Genomic DNA, 12122 nt, shown 5'->3' with positions numbered 1-12122 from the left:
CTGAAAACATTCACTTCTTCCATACTCCTCCTCCCCAATTTGATATCCAATTTTTCTTTATCTAAATCATTTGATACCCTCATCACCTTACTCTTTTCTATGTTCACTTTCAACTTTCTACCTTTATACACACTCCCAAACTCATCCACTAACCTTTGCAATTTTTCTTTAGAATCTCCCATAAGCACAGTATCATCAGCAAAAAGTAACTGTGTCAATTCCCATTTTGTATTTGATTCCCCATAATTTAATCCCACCCCTCTCCCGAACACCCTAGCATTTACTTCTTTTACAACCCCATCTATAAATATATTAAACAACCATGGTGACATTACACATCCCTGTCTAAGACCTACTTTTACCGGGAAGTATTCTCCCTCTCTTCTACACACCCTAACCTGAGCCTCACTATCCTCATAAAAACTCTTTACAGCATTTAGTAACTTACCACCTATTCCATATACTTGCAACATCTGCCACATTGCTCCTCTATCCACTCTATCATATGCCTTTTCTAAATCCATAAATGCAATAAAAACTTCCCTACCTTTATCTAAATACTGTTCACATATATGCTTCAATGTAAACACTTGATCTACACATCCCCTACCCACTCTGAAACCTCCTTGCTCATCCGCAATCCTACATTCTGTCTTACCTCTAATTCTTTCAATTATAACCCTACCGTACACTTTTCCTGGTATACTCAGTAAACTTATTCCTCTATAATTTTTACAGTCTCTTTTGTCCCGCTTCCCTTTATATAAAGGGATTATACATGCTCTCCGCCACTCCCTAGGTACCTTCCCCTCTTTCATACATTTATTAAACAAAAGTACCAACCACTCCAACACTATATCCCCCCCTGCTTTTAACATTTCTGTCATGATCCCATCAGTTCCAGCTGCTTTACCCCCTTTCATTCTATGTAATGCCTCACGTACCTCCACCACACTTACATTCTGCTCTTCATCACTCCTAAAAGATGGTATACCTCCCTGGCCAGTGCATGAAATTACCGCCTCCCTTTCTTCCTCAAAATATTCTCGCCATCTACCTAATACCTCCCTCTCCCCATCTACTAACTCCACTACTCTGTTTTTAACTGACAAATCCATACTTTCCCTAGGCTTTCTTAACTTGTTTAACTCGCCCCAAAGTTTTTTCTTATTTTCATTAAAATTTCTTGACAGTGCCTCTCCCACTCTATCATCTGCTCTCCTTTTGCACTCTCTCACCACTCTCTTCACCTTTCTTTTACTCTCCATATACTCTGCTCTTCTTATAACACTTCTGCTTTGTAAAAACCTCTCATAAGCTACCTTTTTCTCTTTTATCACACCCTTTACTTCATCATTCCACCAATCACTCCTCTTTCCTCCTGCCCCCACCCTCCTATAACCACAAACTTCTGCCCCACATAGTAATACTGCATTTTTAAAACTATTCCAACCCTCTTCAACCCCCCCACTACTCATCTTTGCAGTAGCCCACCTTTCTGCCAATAGTCGCTTATATCTCGCCCGAACTTCCTCCTCCCTTAGTTTATACACTTTCACCTCCCTCTTACTTGTTGTTGCCACCTTCCTCTTTTCCCATCTACCTCTTACTCTAACTGTAGCTACAACTAAATAATGATCCGATATATCAGTTGCCCCTCTATAAACATGTACATCCTGGAGCCTACCCATCAACCTTTTATCCACCAATACATAATCTAACAAACTACTTTCATTACGTGCTACATCATACCTTGTATATTTATTTATCCTCTTTTTCATAAAATATGTATTACTTATTACCAAATCTCTTTCTACACATAGCTCAATTAAAGGCTCCCCATTTACATTTACCCCTGGCACCCCAAATTTACCTACTACTCCCTCCACAACATTTTTACCCACTTTAGCATTGAAGTATATGCATAAAATGGCAAATAGTACTAATACAGGCGCTCGTTGACTTACGGTGCTTCAACTTAAGATATTTTGACTTTAAAATGGTGTAGCAGCAATTACTTTAGAGATGAAACTTGAAAATAATTACCCATCATGAAGGTGGCAAGTCCGTAACTTGTATCCATTGATTAACTTTTCAGTACTGGTATTTAGTTACAGTAATTATTTGTTTATTTACTTATTCAGTGACAGTATTTATTTATTTACCTACTTAGCATATCATATTCATATTAAACTTATGATATTTTTGACTTTACAATGGGTTCATTGTAACGTAACTCCATTGTAAGTCAAGGACCACTTGTATACTGCATTATGCACAGATAACCTGCACATAGATGAATGAAACTTATGACGTTTCAGTCCGTCTTGAACCATTAACTAGTCACACAGAAGTGCGAAGGGAAGGGAGCCAGTATATATACTAGAGGGAGGGTGGAACCCCACTTGTATATATACTGGCTCCCTTCCCTTCATGCTTCTGTGTGAGTAGTTAATGGTCATAAGTTTCATTCATCTATGTGTGGGTTATATGTGTATCATTCCAGTCATGGTATTGTGATTTTATTCTGTATTCTGCAATAGCATATGTTTAAACCTTTTTTTATTTTATTTTCAACCATAATGGCCATTACATGTGAAGGTGAAGTGAAGTAATGGAAGCTTTACGCACGATGAAAAGCTAATTCATAGTTTACAATAGTCGTAATGTAATAATGTTTAGAAGGTCCTTTAAATTGTGATGTTTGCACATTTCTGACAGAACAGTTATTGAAGGAATGATGGTGAATGTGTTTCCTTGTTTCTTGAGTTTCTGACAGAACAGTTATTGAATGAATGATGGTGAATGTGTTTCCTTGTTTCTTGAGTTTCTGACAGAACAGTTATTGAATGAATGATGGTGAATGTGTTTCCTTGTTTCTTGAGTTTCTGACAGAACAGTTATTGAAGGAATGATGGTGAATGTGTTTCCTTGTTTCTTGAGTTTCTGACAGAACAGTTATTGAAGGAATGATGGTGAATGTGTTTCCTTGTTTCTTGAGTTTCTGACAGAACAGTTATTGAATGAATGATGGTGAATGTGTTTCCTTGTTTCTTGAGTTTCTGACAGAACAGTTATTGAAGGAATGATGGTGAATGTGTTTCCTTGTTTCTTGAGTTTCTGACAGAACAGTTATTGAAGGAATGATGGTGAATGTGTTTCCTTGTTTCTTGAGTTTCTGACAGAACAGTTATTGAAGGAATGATGGTGAATGTGTTTCCTTGTTTCTTGAGTTTCTGACAGAACAGTTATTGAATGAATGATGGTGAATGTGTTTCCTTGTTTCTTGAGTTTCTGACAGAACAGTTATTGAAGGAATGATGGTGAATGTGTTTCCTTGTTTCTTGAGTTTCTGACAGAACAGTTATTGAAGGAATGATGGTGAATGTGTTTCCTTGTTTCTTGAGTTTCTGACAGAACAGTTATTGAAGGAATGATGGTGAATGTGTTTCCTTGTTTCTTGAGTTTCTGACAGAACAGTTATTGAAGGAATGATGGTGAATGTGTTTCCTTGTTTCTTGAGTTTCTGACAGAACAGTTATTGAAGGAATGATAGTGAATGTGTTTCCTTGTTTCTTGAGTTTCTGACAGAACAGTTATTGAAGGAATGATGGTGAATGTGTTTCCTTGTTTCTTGAGTTTCTGACAGAACAGTTATTGAAGGAATGATGGTGAATGTGTTTCCTTGTTTCTTGAGTTTCTGACAGAACAGTTATTGAAGGAATGATGGTGAATGTGTTTCCTTGTTTCTTGAGTTTCTGACAGAACAGTTATTGAAGGAATGATGGTGAATGTGTTTCCTTGTTTCTTGAGTTTCTGACAGAACAGTTATTGAATGAATGATGGTGAATGTGTTTCCTTGTTTCTTGAGTTTCTGACAGAACAGTTATTGAAGGAATGATGGTGAATGTGTTTCCTTGTTTCTTGAGTTTCTGACAGAACAGTTATTGAAGGAATGATGGTGAATGTGTTTCCTTGTTTCTTGAGTTTCTGACAGAACAGTTATTGAAGGAATGATGGTGAATGTGTTTCCTTGTTTCTTGAGTTTCTGACAGAACAGTTATTGAAGGAATGATGGTGAATGTGTTTCCTTGTTTCTTGAGTTTCTGACAGAACAGTTATTGAAGGAATGATGGTGAATGTGTTTCCTTGTTTCTTGAGTTTCTGACAGAACAGTTATTGAAGGAATGATAGTGAATGTGTTTCCTTGTTTCTTGAGTTTCTGACAGAACAGTTATTGAAGGAATGATGGTGAATGTGTTTCCTTGTTTCTTGAGTTTCTGACAGAACAGTTATTGAAGGAATGATGGTGAATGTGTTTCCTTGTTTCTTGAGTTTCTGACAGAACAGTTATTGAAGGAATGATGGTGAATGTGTTTCCTTGTTTCTTGAGTTTCTGACAGAACAGTTATTGAAGGAATGATGGTGAATGTGTTTCCTTGTTTCTTGAGTTTCTGACAGAACAGTTATTGAAGGAATGATGGTGAATGTGTTTCCTTGTTTCTTGAGTTTCTGACAGAACAGTTATTGAAGGAATGATGGTGAATGTGTTTCCTTGTTTCTTGAGTTTCTGACAGAACAGTTATTGAAGGAATGATGGTGAATGTGTTTCCTTGTTTCTTGAGTTTCTGACAGAACAGTTATTGAAGGAATGATGGTGAATGTGTTTCCTTGTTTCTTGAGTTTCTGACAGAACAGTTATTGAAGGAATGATGGTGAATGTGTTTCCTTGTTTCTTGAGTTTCTGACAGAACAGTTATTGAAGGAATGATGGTGAATGTGTTTCCTTGTTTCTTGAGTTTCTGACAGAACAGTTATTGAAGGAATGATGGTGAATGTGTTTCCTTGTTTCTTGAGTTTCTGACAGAACAGTTATTGAAGGAATGATGGTGAATGTGTTTCCTTGTTTCTTGAGTTTCTGACAGAACAGTTATTGAAGGAATGATGGTGAATGTGTTTCCTTGTTTCTTGAGTTTCTGACAGAACAGTTATTGAAGGAATGATGGTGAATGTGTTTCCTTGTTTCTTGAGTTTCTGACAGAACAGTTATTGAAGGAATGATAGTGAATGTGTTTCCTTGTTTCTTGAGTTTCTGACAGAACAGTTATTGAAGGAATGATGGTGAATGTGTTTCCTTGTTTCTTGAGTTTCTGACAGAACAGTTATTGAAGGAATGATGGTGAATGTGTTTCCTTGTTTCTTGAGTTTCTGACAGAACAGTTATTGAAGGAATGATGGTGAATGTGTTTCCTTGTTTCTTGAGTTTCTGACAGAACAGTTATTGAATGAATGATGGTGAATGTGTTTCCTTGTTTCTTGAGTTTCTGACAGAACAGTTATTGAAGGAATGATGGTGAATGTGTTTCCTTGTTTCTTGAGTTTCTGACAGAACAGTTATTGAAGGAATGATGGTGAATGTGTTTCCTTGTTTCTTGAGTTTCTGACAGAACAGTTATTGAAGGAATGATGGTGAATGTGTTTCCTTGTTTCTTGAGTTTCTGACAGAACAGTTATTGAAGGAATGATGGTGAATGTGTTTCCTTGTTTCTTGAGTTTCTGACAGAACAGTTATTGAAGGAATGATGGTGAATGTGTTTCCTTGTTTCTTGAGTTTCTGACAGAACAGTTATTGAAGGAATGATGGTGAATGTGTTTCCTTGTTTCTTGAGTTTCTGACAGAACAGTTATTGAAGGAATGATAGTGAATGTGTTTCCTTGTTTCTTGAGTTTCTGACAGAACAGTTATTGAAGGAATGATGGTGAATGTGTTTCCTTGTTTCTTGAGTTTCTGACAGAACAGTTATTGAAGGAATGATGGTGAATGTGTTTCCTTGTTTCTTGAGTTTCTGACAGAACAGTTATTGAATGAATGATGGTGAATGTGTTTCCTTGTTTCTTGAGTTTCTGACAGAACAGTTATTGAAGGAATGATGGTGAATGTGTTTCCTTGTTTCTTGAGTTTCTGACAGAACAGTTATTGAAGGAATGATGGTGAATGTGTTTCCTTGTTTCTTGAGTTTCTGACAGAACAGTTATTGAAGGAATGATGGTGAATGTGTTTCCTTGTTTCTTGAGTTTCTGACAGAACAGTTATTGAAGGAATGATGGTGAATGTGTTTCCTTGTTTCTTGAGTTTCTGACAGAACAGTTATTGAAGGAATGATAGTGAATGTGTTTCCTTGTTTCTTGAGTTTCTGACAGAACAGTTATTGAAGGAATGATGGTGAATGTGTTTCCTTGTTTCTTGAGTTTCTGACAGAACAGTTATTGAAGGAATGATGGTGAATGTGTTTCCTTGTTTCTTGAGTTTCTGACAGAACAGTTATTGAAGGAATGATGGTGAATGTGTTTCCTTGTTTCTTGAGTTTCTGACAGAACAGTTATTGAAGGAATGATAGTGAATGTGTTTCCTTGTTTCTTGAGTTTCTGACAGAACAGTTATTGAAGGAATGATGGTGAATGTGTTTCCTTGTTTCTTGAGTTTCTGACAGAACAGTTATTGAAGGAATGATGGTGAATGTGTTTCCTTGTTTCTTGAGTTTCTGACAGAACAGTTATTGAAGGAATGATGGTGAATGTGTTTCCTTGTTTCTTGAGTTTCTGACAGAACAGTTATTGAAGGAATGATGGTGAATGTGTTTCCTTGTTTCTTGAGTTTCTGACAGAACAGTTATTGAATGAATGATGGTGAATGTGTTTCCTTGTTTCTTGAGTTTCTGACAGAACAGTTATTGAATGAATGATGGTGAATGTGTTTCCTTGTTTCTTGAGTTTCTGACAGAACAGTTATTGAAGGAATGATGGTGAATGTGTTTCCTTGTTTCTTGAGTTTCTGACAGAACAGTTATTGAAGGAATGATGGTGAATGTGTTTCCTTGTTTCTTGAGTTTCTGACAGAACAGTTATTGAATGAATGATGGTGAATGTGTTTCCTTGTTTCTTGAGTTTCTGACAGAACAGTTATTGAAGGAATGATGGTGAATGTGTTTCCTTGTTTCTTGAGTTTCTGACAGAACAGTTATTGAAGGAATGATGGTGAATGTGTTTCCTTGTTTCTTGAGTTTCTGACAGAACAGTTATTGAAGGAATGATGGTGAATGTGTTTCCTTGTTTCTTGAGTCACCTTACTGAGGCAGGAGACGGCCAGTGTGTTAAAAAAAGTCTATACATTGTACTCTAGCCAGACCTCCAATTTTGTGTTTCTCTAATAACAAAACACTATAAATGGAACAATGGCTGGCAAAACTTTCTCAAAATTGCTAGAGATTCTTCATAGATAAATTTTGAATAGAAAAATGTAAAAATTACAAATGTCTTAACTTAGGCTCCAGATATAAAAGTACAGTAAGTCTCTGACTTATGAACATTTTGAGTTGTGTATAGAATAATAATATAATAATAGTGTAATAAAGTTAGTAGAATTACCGACAATATGTAAAGTAAAAGGACACAAGTGCAACTAATGTGACATTTATTGTGGCAACGTTTCGCTCTCCAGGAGCTTTATCAAGCTTGATAAAGCTCCTGGAGAGTGAAACGTTGCCACAATAAATGTCACATTAGTTGCACTTGTGTCCTTTTACTTTATAATAATAATCATAAGATCTCTATTTCTACAAGAACATGTAATATTTTTGACTACCAGCCCACACCATGGGGTGCATGATAGATATTAAACTTAACTAATACTCAAAGCCTAAATAAATAATTATTACTGACTTGTTATTAAAGATTTTATTCAATTTATACCCTGAGGAGATATTAATCCAGCCACAATAGCTTATAGCCAGCAATGTTCTCACCTATATAATAATAATAATAATAATAATAATAATAATAATAATAATTTTTTTTTTCAACAAGTCGGCCATCTCCCACCGAGGCAGGGTGACCCACCGAGGCAGGGTGACCCACCGAGGCAGGGTGACCCACCGAGGCAGGGTGACCCACCGAGGCAGGGTGACCCACCGAGGCAGGGTGACCCACCGAGGCAGGGTGACCCACCGAGGCAGGGTGACCCACCGAGGCAGGGTGACCCAAAAAAGAAAGAAAATCCCCAAAAAGAAAATACTTTCATCATCATTCAACACTTTCACCACACTCACACATTATCACTGTTTTTGCAGAGGTGCTCAGAATACAACAGTTTAGAAGCATACACATATAAAGATACACAACATATCCCTCCAAACTGCCAGTATCCCAAACCCCTCCTTTAAAGTGCAGGCATTGTACTTCCCATTTCCAGGACTCAAGTCTGACTATATGAAAATAACCGGTTTCCCTGAATCCCTTCACTAAATATTACCCTGCTCACACTCCAACAGATCGTCAGGTCCCAAGTAATAATAATAATAATAATAATTATTATAATAACAATAATAAATAAATAATAATAAATGGAGAGCATTTAAATCTGTAGGAGAAGGAAGGCAGGGTAGGGGTCATCCTCGAAAAGGTTGGAAGGAAGAGGTAAGGGAGGTTTTGTGGGCGAGGGGCTTGGAGTTCCAGCAGGCATGCATGAGTGTGTTCTATAGGAATGAATGGAGACGAATGGTATTTGGGACCTGACGATCTGTTGGAGTGTGAGCAGGGTAATATTTAGTGAAGGGATTCAGGGAAACCGGTTATTTTCATATAGTCGGACTTGATTCCTTTAAATGGGAAGTACAATGCCTGCACTTTAAAGGAGGGGTTTCGGGATATTAGCAGTTTGGAGGGATATGTTGTGTATCTTTATACATACGTATATGCTTCTAAACTGTTGTGTCCTGAGCACCTCTGCAAAAACAGTGATTATGTGTGAGTGAGGTGAAAGTGTTGAATGATGATGAAAGTATTTTCTTTTTGGGGATTTTCTTTCTTTTTGGGTCACACTGCCTCGGTGGGAGACGGCCGACTTGTTGAAAAAAAAAAAATCTTTATTTGTACAAGTATATGTACAAGGTATACAGACCATAGCTGACATCAGTGACATACTACTATATAGAAAGCCACTTGTTTTGCAGGGGTTAAGTTGCAGACTACTGCCATTAAGCAAATATCACCTTAAAGAGAATCATAGCCTTCTTTTTCATTTGCTAGTGCATATATAAACCTAAAAACATGTTCACACTGTCATTATGTGCACAATAGCACTAGGCCTAAAAAAGATGCAAAAGGAAAAATAATAAAAATTTTAAATTTTCGAAAATCATCTTAAGAGTAAACCAAACATCGAAAATAATAATAAACAAATACTGTATACTGTAATTAAAAAGCACCGTATGTATTGGTGAAACACTCTAAAGCGAGTGTCATATTAACCCCTTGACTGTCGCAACCCCCAATCTTGAGGTGTCTCCTGGTGTCGCAAAATTTAAAAAAAAAAAAAAATTACTTTTTCTTATGAAATGATAGAGAATCTTTTTCCGATTGTAATGACACCAAAAAAACGAAATTTGATGGAAAACTGACAGAATTATGCTCTCGCGAAGTTAGCGACCTCGGCGCTGTTTACAAATCGGCGATTTCGCCCACTTTGAGCCCTATTTTCGGCTAATTCCGTTTTTCCAGTCGCCCAAACTCATAGCTATTTCTTTAGAACTCCATTTTTTCTATCGATTGAGTACAAGAAACTGCCCATTTACCGATTTCAACTACCTAATAATGTGGTCAGAAATTTGCAATTTGGCCAATTTCACGAAAACTAAAAAATATGACAATTTCAAAATAAGGTCCAGAATGAACAATGCAGACATTCCTGGCTCTAAAATAACATTTTCTTTGTTCATCAGTCATGTCTCCAGGCCCCTCTGATATTACTCTTGCTTTCTATTTTGAATTTTTATTCAAACAAAAAATAGAAGACTTACTATTATGCAGACTACTGCAATACTGTAATAATTGTATAAATAACATCAACCCATTCATGACTGCATATTAGAATGGCTAGTTGGACATTTATTGGACAATGGCATCATTTGTTTACTTTTGAACATTGGCAAAAATCAAACATTTCTCCTACTTTGAGCTCCATTTCTAGGTTCTTTTTATAGTAAAATCAATCAAAATCACCTCTATTTCTATAATATGTTTTCCATTCTATCAAATGAGACCAAGATAACGAGAATGCAACCATAAATACTATACGAAAATAGACCACAAAGTCGGCATTTTAATTAAAAAAAACGGTCGGAGTTTTTTTTTCTCATTATGCACTGCGTGCTCCAGGATTTTTTTTATATGGTGCACACTGACCACACAGACCCATTCTCTCACATGTGGGCCTACCAGCTTTCTCCTGCTTGATTTGAAGCCGCTAGAATTTACGAGTATATATACGTCAAACACGGTACCTCGTAAGACGTATATATACGGCCGCGACAGTCAAGGGGTTAACCTGGGTTGCCTGGACCTGGAGCCTAAGCTAAGATCTTTACAGGTTCCTGTTTTTTCCAACTGTGGCATTGACAAAGAATCCTGAGTGACGTGAAAACATTTTGCCAGTCTATCTCATTATCTCAGAGGATGATTTGATGTCAGATGTTTATGAATTTATTTTTTTATCATGGTACCAAAAAAAATGAGCTGGTTTCAATTATTCATTATTTTTACTGAAGAGTTGTCCTGAATAATTTTAATTTTATTTTTGGCTTGGCTCACCACTCACAAATTAATGTTATGTGTATTGTTATTTGTTGCTGTATTAACCCAGGATAATGGATGTAAGCCACACTGCTGGGTTAATAGCCCAGGATAACAGATATGTCACACTGCTTGGCTTGAGTTATCCTAGGTTATTAATCCAGGACAACAGATATAAGCCACACTGCTTGGCTTTCTTGAGTTATCCTGGCACATGTTAACATTCACAAATGGCACAAATTCGAGGGAACATTGGTTGATATGTATTTTTTTTTAGGTGATACAAAGCGTAACTCCGGGCAGGCAGCCAACACAGCAAACAAAGATGACATCTCTGCGCTCTGCTGTCTGCACGGCATCTTCAAAGACCTCTGCATATTTTGTCGCGACGATCCTGACGAGCCTGACTTCAAGATGGGTAAAGTGTGGCGAGAACGACTGTCAGTAAAGAAGCCCGGGGAGGTCAGATGGGTGGAGGAACCACGCGTGGAGAAGGTATGTGTTTTTTTTATGTTTCAACACACCGGCCATCTCCTACCAAGGCTGGGTGACCTGAAAAAGAAACACTTTCACCATCATTCACACTATCACTGTCATGCCAGAGGTGCACAGTTTAGATGTCACTTCAAACAGCCAGTATCCGAAACTCCTCCTTAAAAGTGTAGGCATTGTATTTCCCACCTCCAGGACTCAAGTTCAGCTAACTGGTTAGATTAGGAAATGTAATCCATTTGTAGTGTTTATTCAGATTATGAAATGTAATCCATTTGTAGTAGCTTTCACATTAGTAAACATAATCCATTTGTATTGCTTTTCAGATTAGGAAACGCAACCCGTTTGGAGTATTTGCGTACAAGAGGTACGATGAATCGGACGAGGAGGAAGAAGGTAACACCTTAGATAAGATGAACTTCATACTGGACGAGCAGGGTCGACCAATAGGGAAGCGGCCGAGGTTCCAGACTCCTCCCCCGGCACCACTAACCTGTAAGGGACTGACGATGGAACTGACCTTAAAGCACTACTCTCGTCACCAGACCAAACCTCGACTCATGTTTACCTTCCAGTGTATGCAGGTACCACCAATAGTGCTCCTCACATTATTATTATTATTATTATTCTTTCAACAAATTGGCCGTATCCCACTGAAGCAGGGTGCCCCAAAAAGAAAAGCAAAAGTTTCTCTTTTTAACTTCAGTAATGTATACAGGAGAAGGGGTTACTAGCCCCTTGCTCCCGGCATTTTAGTTGCCTCTTACGACACGCATGGCTTGTGGAGGAAAAATTCTGTTCCACTTTCCCATGGAGATAAGAGGAAATAAACAAGAACAAGAACTGGTAAAAAAATAGAAGAAAACCCAGAGGGTTGTGTATATATATAGTTGTACATGCATGTGTAGTGTGACCTAAGTGTAAGTAGAAGTAGCAAGACATACCTGAAATCTTGCATGTTTATGAGACAGAAAAAAGACACCAGCAATCCTACCATCATGTAA

The 12122-nt window shown here is 37.4% G+C and overlaps 1 protein-coding gene across 2 annotated transcripts in view; it reads left to right on the top strand.

Moving 5' to 3' along the window:
- The window catches only part of LOC128698297 (F-box only protein 30), a 56978-nt gene that overhangs the window by 30651 nt on the left and 14205 nt on the right, over positions 1-12122 (top strand). For both annotated transcript variants that reach the window (XM_070104430.1, XM_070104431.1), the window contains exons 5-6: positions 10904-11121; positions 11445-11702. In XM_070104430.1, the coding sequence (XP_069960531.1) occupies positions 10904-11121; positions 11445-11702 (476 nt within the window). The remainder of the gene's footprint in view (positions 1-10903; positions 11122-11444; positions 11703-12122) is intronic.

Source organism: Cherax quadricarinatus, chromosome 92 (assembly GCF_038502225.1).
Source record: "Cherax quadricarinatus isolate ZL_2023a chromosome 92, ASM3850222v1, whole genome shotgun sequence".
NCBI classification, from domain to species: Eukaryota; Metazoa; Arthropoda; class Malacostraca; order Decapoda; family Parastacidae; genus Cherax; species Cherax quadricarinatus.
Note: the sequence above shows the minus strand (reverse complement) of the source record. Positions and strands in the feature narration are given on the sequence as shown.